The sequence below is a fragment of the Notolabrus celidotus genome, chromosome 3, assembly GCF_009762535.1.
Source record: "Notolabrus celidotus isolate fNotCel1 chromosome 3, fNotCel1.pri, whole genome shotgun sequence".
Lineage (NCBI taxonomy): Eukaryota > Metazoa > Chordata > Actinopteri > Labriformes > Labridae > Notolabrus > Notolabrus celidotus.
The window spans coordinates 27,260,539-27,280,297 of NC_048274.1; the positions used below are offsets into that span (position 1 = coordinate 27,260,539).

Here is a 19,759-nt window from a genome sequence, read left to right on the forward strand (position 1 = left end):
TAGGAGAGGCAGCTTCACTACAGTGTGCAGAAAAATAAAAAAAAGGCAAAACATTTTTTTAAACTTTGGATTTTGACTTTAATCTCATCTTTCTGACAGCCATTATGTAAATATGAGAAAAAGACCTTACACATCACAATCTTCATTGCAGTCACACAAGATGATACGAAAACTGATTTGGCACATCATGTAGATTTTATTTGTTGTGTCTGTTTGTCAGATCTAAAGCGGAACGACTACACACCAGACAAGGTGACGTTTCCACAAGAAGACCCCTCCAACCCCGGGGGCGGAGTCAAAGAGTCCCGCCAATCCATGAGGCTGATGCTGTGATGGCTTCAAAGCCAGGGAGACGACGAATGATCACGAGACAACACTGTTTTGATCCCATTTAGTCAAAGCCAAGGAGCTGAGAGGCGCACCCCATTAACTGGAAGAATCACACCTGTGTTTCCACGGAAACCAGTGCATGCAGACTGTGTCATGTTTTTGTTGGTCCCACCAAAATGCTGTGTCGAACACAATTCAACCATGTTAACCTTTTTGTGTTTTATTACATCAGTAAGGAAAAAAAGTTTTAAACCTATTTTGTATAAGTTTATGATTTATATCTGTACAGTATATATAAATATATATGAACTGGATATATTGACAGGTACCGTATCATTGCAGAGGGTTTATTATTTATTGTGAAGTTTGAGAAGTTGCCTTGTTTTTAACAAAAAAAAGAAAAAGAACAAATCTAAGTGCATTGTATATCTGTTACAGCAGCTGCAGAGAGGACAGCCTGCTGGGGCTCAGTCACTGCGGAGCTGCAGTTTGCCACCACATCATTTTATAAGTGTATCACAACTTTTTGTCTCGTAGTTAATGAAAGGATATACATGAAATTGAAAATCTTGTAAAATAAGGGCAGATTGCAATGCAACTTTTACAGAACAATGTATGTAATTTTATTGTATCGAAAGTGTGTCCACCAAAATATTGCTGATAGTTTTTATTGTTACAAAGGTACTATTGCTATATCTTTGTCATCAACTATTGTATGAGCAAATTACAATCTTGTGTATCTTATAGATACTGTTATCCGGCATGAGCTGAACAGATTAAAATATTTTATTCAGGGGAACTGACAAACGTGAGGGTATTACTGTATACATTTTGTACTGGACATCAGACATCATTTTAAACAAATAAAATGTTAAAAGCTTTAGCAGCTTGGCTCCAAATAACTGTGTTTCAATCTACAGGGGTTTTGAAGATGCCTTGGCTTTTAAAAAGTGAGATGCCGTGAAAGATATTACAAGAAAAAGGCAAATAATTGATGGATAGAGTCTCTTATTCAAAGTCATCAGTCCATGTGTTAGAAGCTGGATTGTATCAGTTGTTCTTCCAGGAAGTCACCAGTGAATGTCCAGTGGCTTTAAATGTGTGTGCATTTGTGTGTTGAGGCTTCTGTCGTACTGTTGATCAGGTGGTGACCAATCGTCTCCGCAATGTGATGATGCTTGAGGAGGACTGGACTAGACGGCACACCCAGAAATGTTAACAGCAGTACGTCTGTTCCATTGACGACACATCATAGAGGTAGAGATGTTGCAAAACTTTTTCTCCTAGTTCCATCTCGCAGTACCAACTTTATCATTAGTAATGCTTCTTCTTTTGCCTCGTCATTTTGTTTGCGCTCATTCATTTTGTCGACTTTTGCAAAAGTTGGTTGTTTGTCAGGCTCACTGACATGATGGAACAAATCATAGAAGGCAGAGAAAAACCAAACATGCTAGACTTTCTGTCCCGATGTGGTCCCAGAAGTGGCTTCAGTTGTCGTTCACAATGATACCATACACAGGAGAATCATGTTTTGGGGCCAACAGGGCTTGACACCATATATCTGGATCAGGCTATAATTGTGCTTAAAAAAATGCAGTCTGGCTTCGGCATCAGGCGCTTAAAATAATTCTGAAACCCAGCACTCCGAGCCCTCACCCCACGGTTTCCATGGTCTGAAATAGTCGTCATTGAGTTAACTTGTGTTTCTTCATTTAAAATAACAAATTATGATATATGGCAAACTATTCAATGTGGACCCCAAATATAACCCAGACAATTTGGAAAGGGAAAAAAAAGCCCAGTAACAAAGACCAGGTACGTGTTATATTTATTATGCCCTTTTGAGGACATTCACCTGTTGGTGATGTAACAATTTGAGCCAATCTTGTGTGGATCTCCCTCACCTCTGGTGTGACCTTTCGAACAAACCATTCACAGCCTGCGATCTCATCCTGGGGTTACTCCAATACACGTTAAAAGAAAAAAGAAAAAGATGTTCAAATTGTGAGTAATAACAGGCTGGTATATTTCAGATACTTTAATGGGAGTGACAGCTAAGAGCTAATAATAAGAAATATACAGTTTTATGTGAGTGGTAGGTAGCAGCTACAGTGGATATCAAGAGTCTACACACCCCTGTTAAAATGTCAGGTTTTGTGATGTAAAAAAATGAGACCAAGATAAATCATGCCAGAACTTTTTCCACCTTTAATGTGACCTATAGCGTGCACAATTCAATTGAAAAAAAAAATTCAAATATTTTAGGGGGAGGAATAAAAAATAAAAAGATAAAATAATGTGGTTGCATAAGTGTACACACCCTTGCTAATAATTTGTTAAAGCACCTTTTGATTTTATTACAGCACTCCTTTTTTGTAGGAGGAGGAGTCTATTAGCATGGCACATCTTAACGTGGCAGTATTTGCCCATTCTTCTTTACTTAAAAGCTCCAAATCCATCAGGAAGTGAGGACATCTGCTGTGCCCAGCCCTCTTCAGATCACCCCACAGTGCAGTGTTGTTTTTATGACACACACCAAAGTTCAACCTTGGTTTCATCAGACCATAAAACATTTGCCACATGCTTTCAAGAGACTTCCCATATGTGTTTGAAACATTTTGCTAGGCTTGGATGTTTTTCTCCATAAGAAACGGCTTACATCTTGTCACCCTAACCCCATAGCAGAAGCATATGAAGAATACGAGAGATGTTGACACATGTAGTACAGTAATGGCAATTTCTTGTTCAGGTTAAGTTGTCAGTGTGATGGATGAAATGAACTTATGGAGAAACAAACGGCTGTCTTTAGTCTAGTCTTTATTATAAACATTCTTTGCAAAGAGGGAGAAAGCAGTGACAACAAGTGAAATTCTCTCAGTCGAAGTCAGGCTTCCTCTGTGAAAGTGCATGAAAACAGAGTATATGAACCAGTGAAAACACGTGTGGTATATGACAGGAAGCTCTTCCAAAAAAGGTAAAATCCTCTAGTCTAACAGAGATCATTGGCAGTAAGTAAAAAACAGGACACATGAGAGAGCATAACAGGATACGTAAGCAAGCTATGTGAGAAAGCTAGGATGGGAGTACAGGAAGCCTCCCGTCTTCGATCTTTTGGAGAAACTGCACCTGCAACAGTTTCTATCAATCTTACACAAACACATGAGAAAACATCTAACTCAGTTATTTTCCACCACAGTAGGCCTACACAGCCAGTACTAGTCAGAAATCCCTGCAGCTCCTTTAATGTTGCTGTAGGCCTCTTGGAAGCCTCCCTGAACAGTTTTCTTCTCGTCTTTTCATCAGTTTTGGAGGGATGTCCAGTTCTTGGTATGTCACTGTTGTAACATATTTCTCCACTTGATGATGAGTGTCTTCACTGTGGTCCATGGTATATCTAATGCATTGGAACATCTTTGTACCCTTCTCCTGACTGATACCGTTCAACAATGAGATCCCTCTGCTGCTTTGGAAGCTCTCTGTGGACCATGGCTTTTGCTGGAAGATGAAACTAAGGAAATGTCAGTAAAATCCTCCTAGAACAGCTGATCTTTATTTGGATTAATCAAAGTCACTTTAAATTATGACAAGTGTATACTGACAACTATTTGTCATGAGTTTGAATGTGATTGGTTTATTCTGAACACAGCCACATCCCCAGGGTATGTACACTTATACAACCACATTCTTATTCTTCCCCCTTAAAAGATTTCAATTTTCATTAGAATTGTGCACGTTATAGGTCACATTACAGGGGGAAAATTTTCTGACATGATTTATCTTGGTCTCATTTTTACATCACAAAACCTGCCATTTTAACAGGGGTGTGTAGACCTTTGCTATCCACTGTAGCTTAGCTCATTATGCACAACATTTCCTCTCTATACATGATGTAAAACTGTGGATGTATTGAGTAGCAATAAGCAGGATACCAGCAGATAGCAGATAGCCTTTAATGTGAGTAGGACCCCCACATGAGCCCTTGAACTTGAAAAAATGTTGGCTGTAATATATTTATATTTATACTTTTAAAATGTAATCATTATATATCAACTAAAGAAGCCATACAACTTGTTTTAAAAAGATCAAATTAGAAACCACAATGAAAGAAAAGAGAAAACATGCTCTGACAAAAGGCAGTGAGGGCCGTCATCAGTAGGAGGCAGGTGGATGATGTATGTACACCTGCAGGAGATAACAGTGGATCTAGTGTCTGAACTGAGGCCTCACATTCAGCTGGTATTTGAATCCAAACACGATTACCTTTGTTCAGTAGCTGTGACCAAACTGAAAGAGTGCTCACCTGTGCACCTGTGTGAGGGTTCAATAAGGTCATCAGGAGGGGGATGGACTAACCCTCACATTCTCATTCAACTTGTATAAGGGGGATTAAGAGTTACCTTCGGCTTGGGATGCACGATAATTCCATTTATCCACAGTATCGTGCAGTAAAACCTTTGAAATTGTCTTGAGGTTCAAAGTTCAAGGTTTGGGGTTACTTTATTTGTATCCATAGTAGATTTGGTAAAAGACAAGACAAACCAAGTGACAAAGTGCTCAGTACTAAATATTTAACCCCTCAATAAAATGAAGAAACTGAGTCCCTTAGTACCTGCAGTTGCACAACAGCTACCATGTGACTTTTGACACAACAACACTGTATTCAGATGATTTCTACTTGAACAGAATGAGTCAAGCTGAGCCCCTGTGTTACCTCTGCTTTATGTCTGTTCTGGCTCAGACAGACAAGAGTCACAATTTGTTCTGCTTCTCTATTGAACAAGCTTCCAGCAGGCAAGTATGAGCAGGGAAGAATAAGTCTTTCATGAGAGAAGATGAACTGCAACTATAATTATACTGCCATACTGGTGCTGATGCCCAAACTGGACTGACTGGTTTCCCCTCCCGCTGGGTGTGGTTTCCTATAAGTGTCCAGTGACATCGACTCTGCTTGTTATTCTGCTCATTTGTTGGATTGAACGCTTACAGCTCTGCATCGTCTGCTGGTTGAACAAATCAGCCATAACCATGATTACAGTCACCATCGACTACGGGTGAGTTCATAACTCTCTCTTTTTAAGATTGATCTTAGCACTAATTATATATATATATATAGAGATGTTTATTAAAAAGTAAAAGTACATTTGCAGCATTACTATGAATAGAACATAAGGTGAGGTAACTAGTGAGAAATATTATGTATATATTGCACATTATGGCTTTCTGCACCAGCTTTTAGCTTCTTAGACTAATGTTTGGTCTCCAAACACTCTAAAGAGCAAAGCAAAAATAGAGCTGGTTGACTTGGATGTAGAAACATATTGTCTCTTAATGATAGGCACACTTCTTGCTAAAGTATAATGAGGCATAACTATTGTGCTATTTTGTAATAACTTTGTTCTGTTTTTTTTTTGTTTTAGTCACGGATGAGGCACTGCCAGCCACTACCAGCAACTGGTTTCAGTGCTCAGCACTATTCCGGTGTGCAGGTGGTGCATCGGGCATCCTATCCAGTACGTTTCCATTTCTCGTTTCCATTGAGGCTCATTACTGCCAAAAGAATAAAGCTAAATGACTATGCCTATGTTACAGCTGTTCATGTGTGTCATGTTTTATACCAAGTATGTATGAGGCATTTTAAGAGTCCAAATGTTTTTTTTGTTTTGTTTTTTCATTCTTATGATATCTGTTTAAAACTCAGACTTTGATATCAGTCTAACCATTATGTATGATTCAGAGACAACTAGCTGACTTCCCCATCATAATAAGACTCACTTTATGATCATAGGATATCAGTTTAACTCATAGTGATACATATATTACAAGTGTATATTTGATTTTTGATTTTTTTTGGCACCCGGCCAAAACCAGAGGTTATCTGGAGAAAATGCAGTTTGGAGATTTGTGTTATATAAGATAAACATGAACATGTGGCCTGTCCGGTTCCAAACATTATTATTTGATCTCAGTGGTGTGCAATACATATTTTACTGCCACTGAAAGCTACATGTATAAAATTGAAAGATTCAACCTGTGTAAAAATCAAGCAAGTCAAGTCAAACAAAAACAGAAACACTTTAAAACGCTTTAAAATAAGGGTTCTGCATGCTCTTCATTCTGAACTACATTGAAGTAAAAAGGTTGTTATATTGAACTGTGATTCACGCTCAGACATTTCAACAGAGAGTTTGACTTAGAAATGTTTGAGCATGAATCACTGCACCACACCCCAAAAAACTCCCTTTGGTAAATTCCACTGAACAGGAAAGAACTAAAGTGAACCTAGCAATGACAACAACCCTCACTACTGCGTTTTGTTATGGGTATCTGTAGTTCAGGGGTTCACAGGTGGTTTGGACTGATGTAGGAAGATTAAACAGGTAAAGATAAACGGCACAAAGTATTCCTCAATCCTTCCTGGTGAAGCAGTTAACTGAGCCGAGGTGATTCACTGTGTCATAAAAAAGGACACAGTCAATCATTGGGTTTGCAGAATTTCTTACTTTTTGTCTCCTTCAGGGACGTTAAGGTACAAAGATATGGTAAAGATGATGGGAAAGAAGCATGATGTGTTATTCTCTCCATGCATGACTCAGGACTTATTCAGATGAAATCAACAGGATTTTTTTAACTTGTGTATTTGCCATGGTTGATGTAGGTCTGACAACTTTTTGATAAATTAACCTTTTTAAGCTGTTGGATCAAGAATAAAACAATTATGTGTCTCGTATTAAAATAAAGGCATGTCTTTGTTTCCAGGGTTCTGGTCTCAGCAGGTTTTCACAGTGTTCTAATTTTTTCTTTGTGCAGTGGTTCACTGTATCGAGCCCGGCCCATCTCTGTGATAAACCTGTTATACTTGTTGTGATATAAACACACATGCAGACATATTTCATAATGAATTGATGTGGATGTATTTCTGCTTCTAATTTAAACCCCCACAGGCTGCTTTGAGGTATGGGTTAATCAGGAGCTGGTCCACTCCAAGAGACAAACTGGGAAGTTTCCTGATCCTCAACAGGTAAACATGTTGGAGAAGTCAAAAGTTACTCTTAAAAGCGACATCTTATTAACGCTGTGGCATGAAAAGATAAATCTTAATTTTAAACAGCTTGGTAGGACAACAATCTCGCCAATCAAATGTAAGGTGCCTGGTTGTACATGGTGTTGCTAGCTAGTTATTTTATGAATCTTTGCTCTGTGTTTCTAAAGGTTTAGGATTACTAATGGAAAGTAACACGTATTCAATTTTATGAGAACAGCTCAGCTAAAAAGTCAATATGATAAGAGTAAACAGTCCTTTTAAATTCTAACAACATTTCATTTCTACAGGTGAAGGCGGCAGTGATGAGGGCGAGTTCAGGAGGGGCAGGAGGGGGCTGCTATACCGTGCAGAGGACATCGTCCGGGGATGACGATAGTGGTCCATCAGGAATCTGGTGACTCAGACAAGCAAACGCTCTTTTAGATCAAGGAGAATAATATAAGAACTAAATTCACAGATCAAGAGTGTTTTGTTTCCTGAAGATCCAAATACATCCTGGTGTATTCACTAACAAAGCATTAAAAAAAAATCAAATTTTTTTAATGCAATGAAACAATGTTAAAGCAATTAACGTTGAACAAAATCCAATCCCTCAGTAACGACCTTTAGCCATGAAAACAGGCCACACACTCAAATTAAAAACAGACAATGACAGAAAATGATGAGAGCAACTCTGGAGGATCCAGGGCACTGATCTGCACAACTGTTTATGAATGTACACGCTTAAAAAGATGTAGTGTGTACATGATGGAAGCCCAAAAGTTTTGCAACAAACTGGAGCCTGAGGAACTGCTCTCATTATGTCAGTCTGACATATACTCATAAATCAATGTCTGTAACGCTGCACTCACTCAGGAGTTAAAAATCTTACATATCTCTTGTGTAACTCTTTATAAAGAGATTTAAGGACATACTCTTCCTCACTGTTCTGCCAAGTGTTATCATGAATAAAAAGAGCATACAACAGAGCATCATACAACGCTAGCACTGATAAGTCTGTTTGTGAATAAACAGTTAGAATTGTTAGCTTAGAGCTTCTCTAATATTGACTTGTGAACATGGTACAAAATCTGGATGTAAACACAAATTTCAACAGGGGTTTTTGAGTGGATTTTCTTGGCTGGGACATCCTAGAGGCTCCACAAGTCCTGGCAATCCCTAGTCACAGAGTCATGCTAATAACCCCTGAAAAATGGCATCCCTCATCTTGAAGTGTGAATTTTATACAAATATCAACACAAAAATATCAAACATGTTAATTTGTGAACTTTGGAGGTGCTAGATGTCACTTTTTCAACACTGAGAGAAAGCCAGTCTAGCTAGTTCAAGTCTTCATGCTAGCTCATGCATAATTAGGAAACACAAGCTTGATGTTAAACTTTTATCAAGCTCAAAGGCAAGAAAGTGAAAAAAGGGTATTTCCAAAAGCTGTCTCATTAAGCTTGTAATCTTTTAGGGTCCACTTTCCTCTCTGACCTGGAGAAAAACACTGAGTCTTTGAACATAGAAATTCTGTAGACACCTTACATGACCTTAGGTGTGCATTCCCTGACAGATGACAGCTTCTCATGTCTGTTCCTTTTATAACCTTATATACATTAACACTGACTCAAACTTCTTTAACATGTCAGATCTATTCTTTTTTTTTTAAATCTGCCATATATTCCCTACTTTGCAATATCTACCCGAACTCTGATGTGGATTTTATTTTAAGTGCTAAATAATGCGTATGTGCTCTTATCTTTTGTACTATTCTCACGTTTTAGCAGTTAAAATAAACAATGAAAATTTTAGATTTACTTTGGGGATTTATTGACTCACATCATATTTTGATTTCTAAAAGCAGCTTACTTCCTTTGTTTTCTTACTTGTTGATTCTGTCAATATCTAATTAATTTTTTTTGGCGGAAATGCAATAAAGTAAATTTGAAAACCAACAATCTGCTCTTTTGTACGGAAGACAACAACCGCCTACAAAGTCTTTTAAAAGACAGTATCTCACAATCAGGAGTTGTTGTGTTGACATCATGGCATAATGAAACCTTTCTTACCAGAAGAACGAGACCTGTTTCCTGTAACCACTGATAATGACAGATGACTGATCAGAGAACAGAAGTGCAAAACCAGCTTGTACATATGACATCTTACTTGAGAATATGCCAGACCGAGGAGTATCCGTTGTTGATCAAGAATAAGAACATCAGTCGCTGTTCAGTCACAAATTCTCTCTCACAGAAATGACGGTGATCTTTAAGGGTACATTTTTCTCCTCATCTCTTGAAATTGACCATTGTTGTCTCAAAATAAGAGAAATGTCAAAAAACAAAACAGCATTAAGAAGTTTTTAGTGCCGATAAGTTCCGGACTTTTGTACTGCTCGGATTATTTTCACTCTGATAATTTAATATTTCACAGTGCTGACTTATTCTATCTGTGTGTGAGTGCGTGTGGTGACAGTAGTGGTTGTTTGTCACTCATCTCAAGAGAGGTCAAAGAGCTGATCTTCCTCAACTGTATCGACCTGTTATATAGATTATATCTGAACAGTCACTTCAAGGGGGTGCTGTTGGCCTAGCAGTGTAAGCGCTCGCCCCATATACAGAGACTATAGCCCTCGTTGCAGAGGTCATAGGTTTGTTTCCAGCCTCAACCAATTGAAGCTTAAGGTGTTGGCTTGAAATGTGTACCCCTCTCATTTTGAACTCATTGTAACAAAGAGGCAATAAACTATCAAACACACTCAGACACATTGTGACGACCAACCCCATCACGGGGATGGTTGTCACACACTCTGGAGTTGGTTGTCAGTGGGGTTAGTTTAGTTGCACTGACAAGTGATAGGCCTACATAACTTAATGCATTTAACATAAAATGAGCAAGGAACACGAACAGGAAACACATCTTTAGTCCAGCCTATATAACAACATAAAGAAACAAAACAGGGGTTGGTTGTTACATGTGACAACCAACCCTAAGAGAATGTGACGACCCAACCCCAACTGGATTTTTTTGCTAGCATCAAGGCTAACAACCATCTAACAAGTAGTTAGCTAGCTAATAGAAATCTTAAATATAGCTTTCCCCTAACAGTTTGTGAGGGTAACACTTGTTTTGTTATAAACCCATCGGTTAAAAGCCTAGAGAAAAATACAGAGAGCTGAATATTTACACTACCTCAAGTTCAGCTGTCTTACTCCAGAGAAGATTAATGTAGGTGAGTTCTGATCCTAATTCTGAAATGTCCATACCCCAAGTTCAGAGACAGTGCCCTCTGGTGGCGAAATATAATGAGTGTGCCAACCAACCCGTGTGACAACCAACCCCGTTCTCCCCTACTTAAGTGAACCAGAAAGAAACAATCTGTAGAGCCTGTCATCGTGAAACCAGGAAGTCAAACATTTTAACTGAAAAAAAACTGAGCTAATATCTGGACCAGCTGGGTCTCAGTTGGCGTGTTGTTGTTTTCAGACTAAGACTAAAAGGACGGACTATAAATACACAATGTTATGTTTTGATGTGTGCAGTGTCTGTTGAAACCAATCCCACTAATGTGGGAAGTGGGTCAGTTTCAGTTTCAGTGCTCAAACACATGGGCTCTTTGTGAAAAGTTAGACTGAGGGACAATGGCCTCGATTTAGTGTCATCACCACACACACCACACACACACACACACACACACACACACACACACCCCACACATAATCGGGAGCACTTGCTTGAACAGTGTGTGCTTGACAACGTTTCAGTTGGTGGTTCTCTTTTTTTAAATTTGTTTTGATGTGATTGAACAAACCATCACTTTTTATGGAGGCAGTTTTATCTCTCAATCTTCAAGTTCTAAGTAGCGCTCTGTCACCAGCTTTCAAAAAGCACATTTAAAGAAGCTTTAATCATCTCTGCATCCTCACTCTAAATCTAAATCATGGATCTACTTCTAAGTTTAAATTTAATGGCTTCAAAAACAAACACGTCCTGAAGTTAGAATCCACTTACCAAACTCGGCCCCCAGTGAAGCTAATTTAGGCCTCATGTGTTTTGTGCTTGCTGTTGTGAACTGGAGCGCTGTGACATCAGTGGAGCCGACAGACAGCTGAACATCTCTTATTTAGACAATTCGTCTGCTCATAAAAGAGGAGAGGAGGGATGCTGCTTTGTGGTTTCCTTGCTCTGTGCTTATGTTGCAGTCTCATGTGTTTGATGCGGTATTTCTTTTGTCTTTTTTTTCCTTTATTTTAAGGTTTTCACCTGATTAGTGAGAATTGGTTTCTGAAAAACCTGAGATGAAAGAAATCAAATAAATGGAGGAAAATAAGGTACATGTTGGCTAATTCGAGGTGGAGTCCAGTCATCTTTGTTTGATTGTCTGTCCTTTCAAGTTGGGACAAATGAATGAAAATTAAAGAACTTGACAGGTACCATCCCGTTACACCTATGACCTAAAACTGAAGGTTATAAAACAGACCTCATACACTCATTCCTCCATGATTACTCCTTTTTATTAAAAAAACAGTGACAAATAAATAGACAAAACAATGTAAAAATATAATGTTTCAGAGATCTGTGGGGGGAATGCAAGAGCATGTTTTGTTCTAATAGCAGGATGTTTGACGTCAGATTGGTCCCTGGTTTGGTAGATCGATGAAGAAACAGTTTCACAACATATCCTCATAGCACCGTTGCGAGGTTGTCGGGCCTCTGCTGTTCAGCTCCATCAGACTGAGTGAATCACATGAATGAAGGACAGACTTAAAAACAATGACACAACTGAATTAGCTGTGGAGGTTTGAAAAGGGCCACTGCTGCTTACAGTTCATTTCATATAAATATAATATATAATTTATAATTGTACACTAGAATGGCTCTATACCACTTACACAACCTCAGGTAAACACCATGAATAAAAAGGCAGCTGACAAGTTAAAAAACAAAAAAGCTGTGGGGATTTGAAAAGTCTTTTAGCTGCACTGCTGAAAACTTTGAAATCAAGATGACTGTGCAGAAACCTGTGCTTTAAGTACTTCACACATGCACACTGATACCACTTGCTCCAAAAATTCTGAAGGCATTGAGATCATTTTACAATCTAAAAAGGAGCAAGTGACACAATGTCAGTATTTCTGTGTGCATGGGGTTTGAGTATGTGCAAACATTCAGTTGATGACATGAGATTATTATGACCCTGAATTCACTACAGATTAAGCCTGTTGTATTTTTGCAGCATTGATGTTAGAATGTAAATCATCTACATAATTGTGCCAAATGAAATGAGAACATGGAGGACAATGTTTTGCAATGCCAGAGGGCTTAGCTAGCGCACCAGGAGGAAGGTGAGTCCAGCAAGGCCCACACCAGCTGCGGCAAACAGTGCCGTCTTCATGGATGAGTCCTGACTCACCTCTCTGGCTGCGGAGAACTTACAGAACCCCTCCTACAGAGAAACACAAAGAAAGAAAAAGTGTTAGGTTGAGTCAAAGATGGCTTTTACACGCAAAAATGAGAAAGTTACACTGGTGTACTTTTAAATCAGATGTTATTGAGGAATTCTGGGGCCCATTCTCTTCTCTCTTTACATAATCCCCCTTGGTTTCATTTTTAAAAAACATGGCATCTCCTACCATTTTCATGCGGACGACTCCCAAATCTACCTGCCACTAAGAGAAATGATAAGAGCTCCCTGATACCCCTACTAGATTGCCTGAAGGACATCAAGGCATGGATGGCTTTTAACTTTTTAAACTTAAATGAAGATAAAACTGAGGTCATGGTGTTTGGACCCAGTCGAGCCAGTGGTGTCTCTCCTATAGACCTGGGTTCCCTGCAGACTTATGTAAAACCCATAGTCACAAACCTTGGCGTCAAAATGGACAGCGATTTTAAACTTGATAAACATAAACTCAGTAGTTAAAACCAGTTTTTTTATCTTCTGAGGCTTTTATCCAAAATTAAATCTGTTGTATCTTTTAATGATTTTGAGCGCTTGATTCATTCTTTTATCTCGACCCGTTTGGACTACTGTAATGCACTTTACACTGGCATTAACCAGGCCTCCCTCGCTCGCTTACAGTTAGTCCAAAACGCGGCTGCTTGCCTTTTAACAGGAACCCGCAAGCATGAACATATCAGCCCCATTCTCACCTCCCTCCACTGGCTCCCTGTCCATTTTAGAATTAATTTTAAGATTTCAATGTTTGTTTTTAAGTCACTACATGGTCTGGCACCTCAGTATATCTCTGATCTCTGATCTCTGAATCATAGAGTCAGAGCAGACGAGTCAGAAGCCGTATTTCTACATCGTGTTTTCAAACTGAATACAGTTGACCAGTGAGCGCACCTGCTCTCAGCTCCAGGTGCTTCACAGCTGCTTGTTTTTCAAGTCATACAACGCCAACCCTCCGCTCTGCTGATGCCAAACTCAACACACTGAAGCTTTGACTGTTACTATAGAGTCCATCTGGCTGAGCTGGTTACGTGTCTGTTGAAACCAGCTGCCAGCTGAAGAAAGGAGGGGTGTTTTTTGTTGGGGTGTGTAGGAGGGGGCCAGAGTAAGCCCATTCACAAAAGCAGACATTTAACTCTCCTAGTGTTCTGTTTTTTGAGGCTTCTGGGAGCAAAGTGTTCATCCCAACTATTCCTTTAAAAAACTTCAGTTAAATCAGCCTCACCAAGGAGGTGTAAAGTTATCATTGATGGCTTTATTTCCAGTAATTGAGGATAATACAGTCCATTTTGTTGAACACAAAGCTCAAATAATCTAAAGCCCAGTGCTGTTTGATCATGACCCTGAATTTACACTGCTAACGTTTTTCATCCATTGTACATTCCTCAGAATCTGGCCTATTGCTACTCTACAATTCACATAATCACAGCAGCCACATGAGACAGCTAAGAGCTAGACCCATCAACAAACAGCAGAAACAGGCTGCATCTAAACTGAGCCCTGGCCAAGTGGAAGCCACGTTTACACACATAGAAGTGGATATAACAGCCTGCCTGAGCAGGAAGCGAAAAAAGGATCTGATCTAACTAGGTGGTTTCCAACACCAGAAGAGATTAAAACAAATTCACTTTCCCTTTCAAGTATCACAGGAAGGTTTCTGTCTAAGTGTCTTGTTAATCTGATTCACTATCATCAAAATACTTCCCTTACCTACAATGTTTGTGACTCAAGCAGCTTGGTGCTGTCACCTGTATGAGTAAATTAGTTTATTAGCAGACATGTTGTGACAACCTACCCATCCGTCATTCTCAGCAGCCAGTCTTTCTTCTCCTCTCCCAGGTAGTCAGCTATGGTCTCTGCCAGTCCCCTGCAGTGTCCGGGCTCCTGTCCCATTTCCTGCCCCTGCCCAGGGTCCAGCCCCAGCTTCACGTCCTTCTGCTCCTGCAGCTGTCTGGCCAGCACCCCGGTAAAGGTGAAAAGGGAAACAACCCTTCCCCAGTTCAAATGTCCGTCTCCCACAAGCTCCTCTATCACCTTCCTGAGGCTGGAGCAGGGGTCCGGCCACACTGCCTCAGGAAGGTCTGAGCAAGGGAGTGGAAGCGGGCCTGGTGCTGCGTCTCCATGTCCTGGGCCAGGCGCCTCATGGCAGCGGCTGACTCGCTGGGGTGGAGGGGCTGGCCGGGGGCTTGTGCAGCACTGGGACAGGTAGTCCTCTGCCAGAGCCAGGGTCTCTTTCCACAGCCCGCACGACATTTTCTGTCACAAGGGGAAAAGGCAAAAAAACATTTTAATACACTTATTATTCAGCAAATTCAAATACGGTTCTTTAGTATGACTTATTATAAAGCAACTTACTTAATTTAATTTAAAGATGGCTTCAATATCGGCTCTAAAACAGTACTAAAAATAAAAATGTTTAGTTAAAATATTTATTATAATACTTAATAATTTTTTGTTTACCTTATTTTTCTTAAGTGTATCTTCCTTTTTGTTTGTACTGTTAATTATTATTTTTGTATTTTTTGTATTTATTTATTTATTCTTCTTTTTGTTGGTTTTGTATTACTAATATATAATTTGTTAACTTGTGGTGAACAAAGAAATACTGAAAAAATGCCATAAAAAAAAGTTGAATGACAACTTATCTTTTTTTATAAATATATTCATTAGGTTTTTTAACAAACAAAACATATACACTTGGCTCACACATATATATATATATATTAGGGGTGCAACGATACACAAATCCACGGTTCGGTTCGGTTCGATACGTTTTTGTCATGGTTCGATACGTTTTCGATACAGAAAAAGAGAATTTCCCATGCCTTTTTTTACTTGTAGTTTATTGATATTATACAACATTTGTTTCAGCTCAAAAGCAGTTTTTAAATTAAATTAAATGTATCAGGGGCAGCTACACCTGACATGTTCTGCTGTACATGGGGAGGTTGCGTGTGTGTGTGTCTGTCTGTCTACCTGCGTGTCTGGGTGCGCATCTGCCGTGCGCGATAGAGAGCAGAGGAGAATTGTGAACGCGCGACCATGTAGACAGAAATGAATCATCCCATCATGTAAATAAGATAAATAACATAAGGATATTTAGTCTGTTAAATAAAAGAACAAGGTATAGACCTGATCTATGAGAGAGGGAACCTTAAATCACTTCTGCTTTGACTTCCAAGGGGGGGGCGGACCCGGCGGATGCGCCCCCGATATAACGGCAGGGAAAACACTGTCCGGTATCAGGCTGAAGTCTTACACAGCATGCAGTATAAGACCACAAGTACATCACTACAGGACCACGGAACAACTCGTGCTTCCCTCCGTTCGGGGACGCACGGCACTCACACACACATACGTGAACATATGAACCCCAGACCCGGTCATATGGTGAAATATATTTTTCCAGATGAAGCACAGTTAAAAGAAACGTGACCAGCTTGGACTGAATGAATGAGGGAGGAGCGCGCAGTTCAGTGGATCTGCGCTCGACAATGCAGCCCGGAGGAATCGAGCGCAGATCCTCTGAACTTTCAGCACAGAGCGCCTCGTCAGAAGTTGATAAAATGAATATAAAATTGCGGATCGTTCGGTTCATAGGGCGTACCGAACCGTGACCACTGTATCAAACGGTTCGATACAGATACACGTATGTTGCACCCTACTATATAATATATGTATATGGTATCATGGTTAGCATTCAAGTGAAGTTAATACAGGCGTCAGGCACAGGATTCACAATGTACATTGCAGAGGTGAAGATAGAGGAAAAGAAAATAAGGGAGTAAATAGAATTTTAAAAATAGCACAAAGCTTCTTGTAAGAATAGTGGAAACATTTAGCCCAATATATACCATAATGAAACTTATCTAAAAATAGTACATTTACCATTCATAATAAAAAATAGACAAAAATAGAAGCTAAACTTGAATTAAAACCTTGAAAATAGAAAATGTAATGAGTTTTCTGCCTTTCTTTTTGCCAGATGACTCCTAAGTTTAGGATTAGTGAACAGCAAATTATCAAAAGCATCAGTAGCTGTAGATTAATTCATAAAAGGCACAGGAAACAGAAACATGCTCATATAGGTAGGGTCATTTTCTGCAGACCAGCTAAATGAAGCCACATTAGATCACTTTGAGGGACAGTGGGGGTCACAAGTCTTTGGTATCTGTATTTTGGGGGTCACAGGCTGAAAAGTTTGAGAACCCCTGATCTGTCACTCTGATGAACACTAAACCATAACAGTGTCATACCTGTCGGATCAACACTCTCTGTAAATACACATTTAAACATACAATGCAACAATTCTCCAACAAGAAATTCTATATTTCTATTTATTTTATTATTTAACTACATTTTTTTTTATGTAAAAACTATCTCTGCTACTCACCATTGCACTAATATCATATTATTTAGCCTGTACATATTAGTCATGCCTATTTGTTGTTCTTTTGTATTTATAGCTGATGTTAATTCTATTATATTTTTATTTTTATTTGTATGTCTTATTTATGCCTTGTATAAAGAGTTTACCGAAGTCAAATTCCTTGTGCGTTCAAGCATACCTGGCCAATAAAGCTGATTCTGATTCTGACCTAGTGGATGAAAGTAATCTAGTTTCCTGTGAATGGATTGCATGATTAATGTCTGTCTTAGGAGAACAGCTCAATAAGCTAGCCTTCAACTCGAATAGAGCCAGAACACAAATGCATCAGCTCTAATGAGAACCTCACAATGTGATACTCACACAAGCATTGACACGTTACTGGTTTTGGTAATGTTTTAAATAAGAGAATCCTTGCTGTGTAATAAACATTAAACCCTTTATAAAAGGTTGGTTAGCAGCTATCAATGACGTCAATGACGGCCCCTCTCCGGTAACACGAGCCGGGAGATTCTGCAGGCTCCAGATATCCACGTTAACTCATCCACCCTGCTTTAATAAACAGTACAGTCAGAGTGAAATAACCTGAAGTATCTATATGTTAGTCCTCAGCTGAACTCGCAGTAGTGTATCCCGGCTGCTGCACACACACACACACAGCGCTGATCTGTCACAGAGTAATGGAGGACACAAAGGAAGGACCGCGTTCACACAATCATCTACCAAAACACTCACGCGCATCCACAGAGAACAGATATTCAAGCATGATTAAAGGAAGGGGATGTTACAGTTCATAAGCAATCCATTTGAAACAGGTGTGACTCTTTTTGTCGTAGGAAAAAGAAACAAAAGCTCACCCTCCCAGCGATATCAGACTGCTCTCTGCACATACGGACGGCGGAAGGAGAACCTCGGTTTACTCTCAGCTTCCCTTAGCTTCACATTTATCCTCTGACTCCTCCTCCGAGGCTGTCACAGGAACACGCAGACACACATCCACTCCCCCGCAGAAAAAACCCGAAAGTTCCCTCATAGAGATAAAATAAAAAACACTTGTCCTACTAGAAATAAAAAAAACCTTCTAATTAAGTTATCTTAGTTATTGTTTACCCAGGGAAGGGAAATGTACCACGTGGGAAAGTCCAAATAAAACCTTTATTGAGGATGTAACATTGATGTTAGAATGAACTGTCTATGAGCAGCAGGGTCATTTGCAGAAGCCCTAAACAAACATGATTACATATATTTGTTTACTCTGTTTTCTCCTAATAGTTTATTATCTTGTTGTTTCTGGTACAGAAGCCCTAAAAGGACATGATTCAATCAATCAATCAATCATCAATCAATCAATCATCAATCAATCAATCAATCAGACTTTTTTATAAAGCGTTCTCATACAATGACATTGTAACACAAAGTGCTGTACATAACTTCAAAATAAAAAATTAAGAAAAGATCCCCCCCAGTCGGACCCCAAACCCACCCACAATCCTAAGGTTAAGAACACGATATGCAACAATAGTAATAAAAACAATAAAATAAAAAAAAAATAAAATAAAAAAGAAGTTGCTGAACGAACTGAGGAAACACTCTCATGATATCTTAATGAGGAAACACTGGAGGTAAAATAAGATGTTAAAACTCAAAACAGGAAATTAAAATCACCTAAGTAAAATACATATCTAAGATAATAAAAGACTAACATATTAAACCATTAAAATAACTTCAGATGCTAGACATAAAAAAATAAATAATTACATAAATAAATAAAGTAGAATAAAAGTGACTAAATTGGAAACAGATAATAAATAAATAAATAAATAGAACTATTACGAATAAAAATAAAACTCATAAAACTCAAATCCAATTTATTTCCTCAGTTTTCTTGAGATAACAAGTTACTTTTCTCGTTATCTCAAGATCTGGGATCATTTATCTTTGTTTTAAACGAAGCTACTATTTTACTTGTGTTTTTGATCTTAAACCTGTAAGATAAATGTCATGTAACAAAATGTATTTTTATTCTTTACTGAGGCAAAATTTTCTAAACAATGTTTGTGAAAAAAAAAAACAATCAAAGAAACTGAAAACAGGCCTTTTCTATTACCTGAAGTTACTTGTTTACCATATGTGTATAAGTGCCCCTTTATTTTTAGTACAGAAGTCCTAAAAGAACATGATCAAATATAATATTCTGCTGATCTCAACTCGTTTATCTCTATATATCGAGATAATATTGTAATTTCTTCTTCATTTCTCTAGGTTATTGTTGTCTATATCTCAGAATAACTACGTGGGTTTTCCCACTAAAGGATTGATTGATCTCATTATCTCGAGATAAATCGTTTTCCTGTGATGACAAGGTTATTTTGCTGAATATTGAAAAACTAAGCAAAATGTATTGACACGTCCTCAGAGCTTTCTGCTGTATGATGTATTTTATGTTTGCTTTTCACATATTCAGATTTCCTCCACAATTTGTTTCTTGAATAATCATCAGTATGAATTAAGTAATAGATACTATACATGTCCTATGGAAGAGCCCCCAGACCCCTATAATGAC

General features: G+C 38.7%; 2 protein-coding genes and 1 long non-coding RNA gene across 3 annotated transcripts in view; 2 read left to right on the forward strand and 1 right to left on the reverse strand.

Annotated features, from left to right (window-relative positions):
* The window catches only part of LOC117810301 (transient receptor potential cation channel subfamily M member 7-like), a 48,284-nt gene extending 47,068 nt beyond the window's left edge, over positions 1–1,216 (forward strand). Inside the window, 1 exon segment of the mRNA XM_034680065.1 lies at positions 221–1,216. Within this exon segment, the coding sequence (XP_034535956.1) occupies positions 221–333 (113 nt within the window). The 3' untranslated portion in view covers positions 334–1,216.
* A 6,055-nt stretch (positions 1,217–7,271) lies between these two features.
* On the forward strand, positions 7,272–9,170 carry LOC117810887. The gene is made up of 2 exons (XR_004630871.1): positions 7,272–7,348; positions 7,660–9,170. It is a non-coding gene; the product is annotated as an uncharacterized LOC117810887 (long non-coding RNA).
* A 2,676-nt stretch (positions 9,171–11,846) lies between these two features.
* Positions 11,847–18,101, reverse strand: bcl2l10 (BCL2 like 10). Its single transcript, XM_034680595.1, is given in 6 exon segments — positions 11,847–12,800; positions 14,605–14,621; positions 14,624–14,869; positions 14,872–14,995; positions 14,997–15,065; positions 18,054–18,101. Coding segments are annotated over 6 exon segments (609 nt in total). The 5' UTR covers positions 18,087–18,101; the 3' UTR covers positions 11,847–12,680.
* Between the last annotated feature and the right edge of the window lie 1,658 nt (positions 18,102–19,759).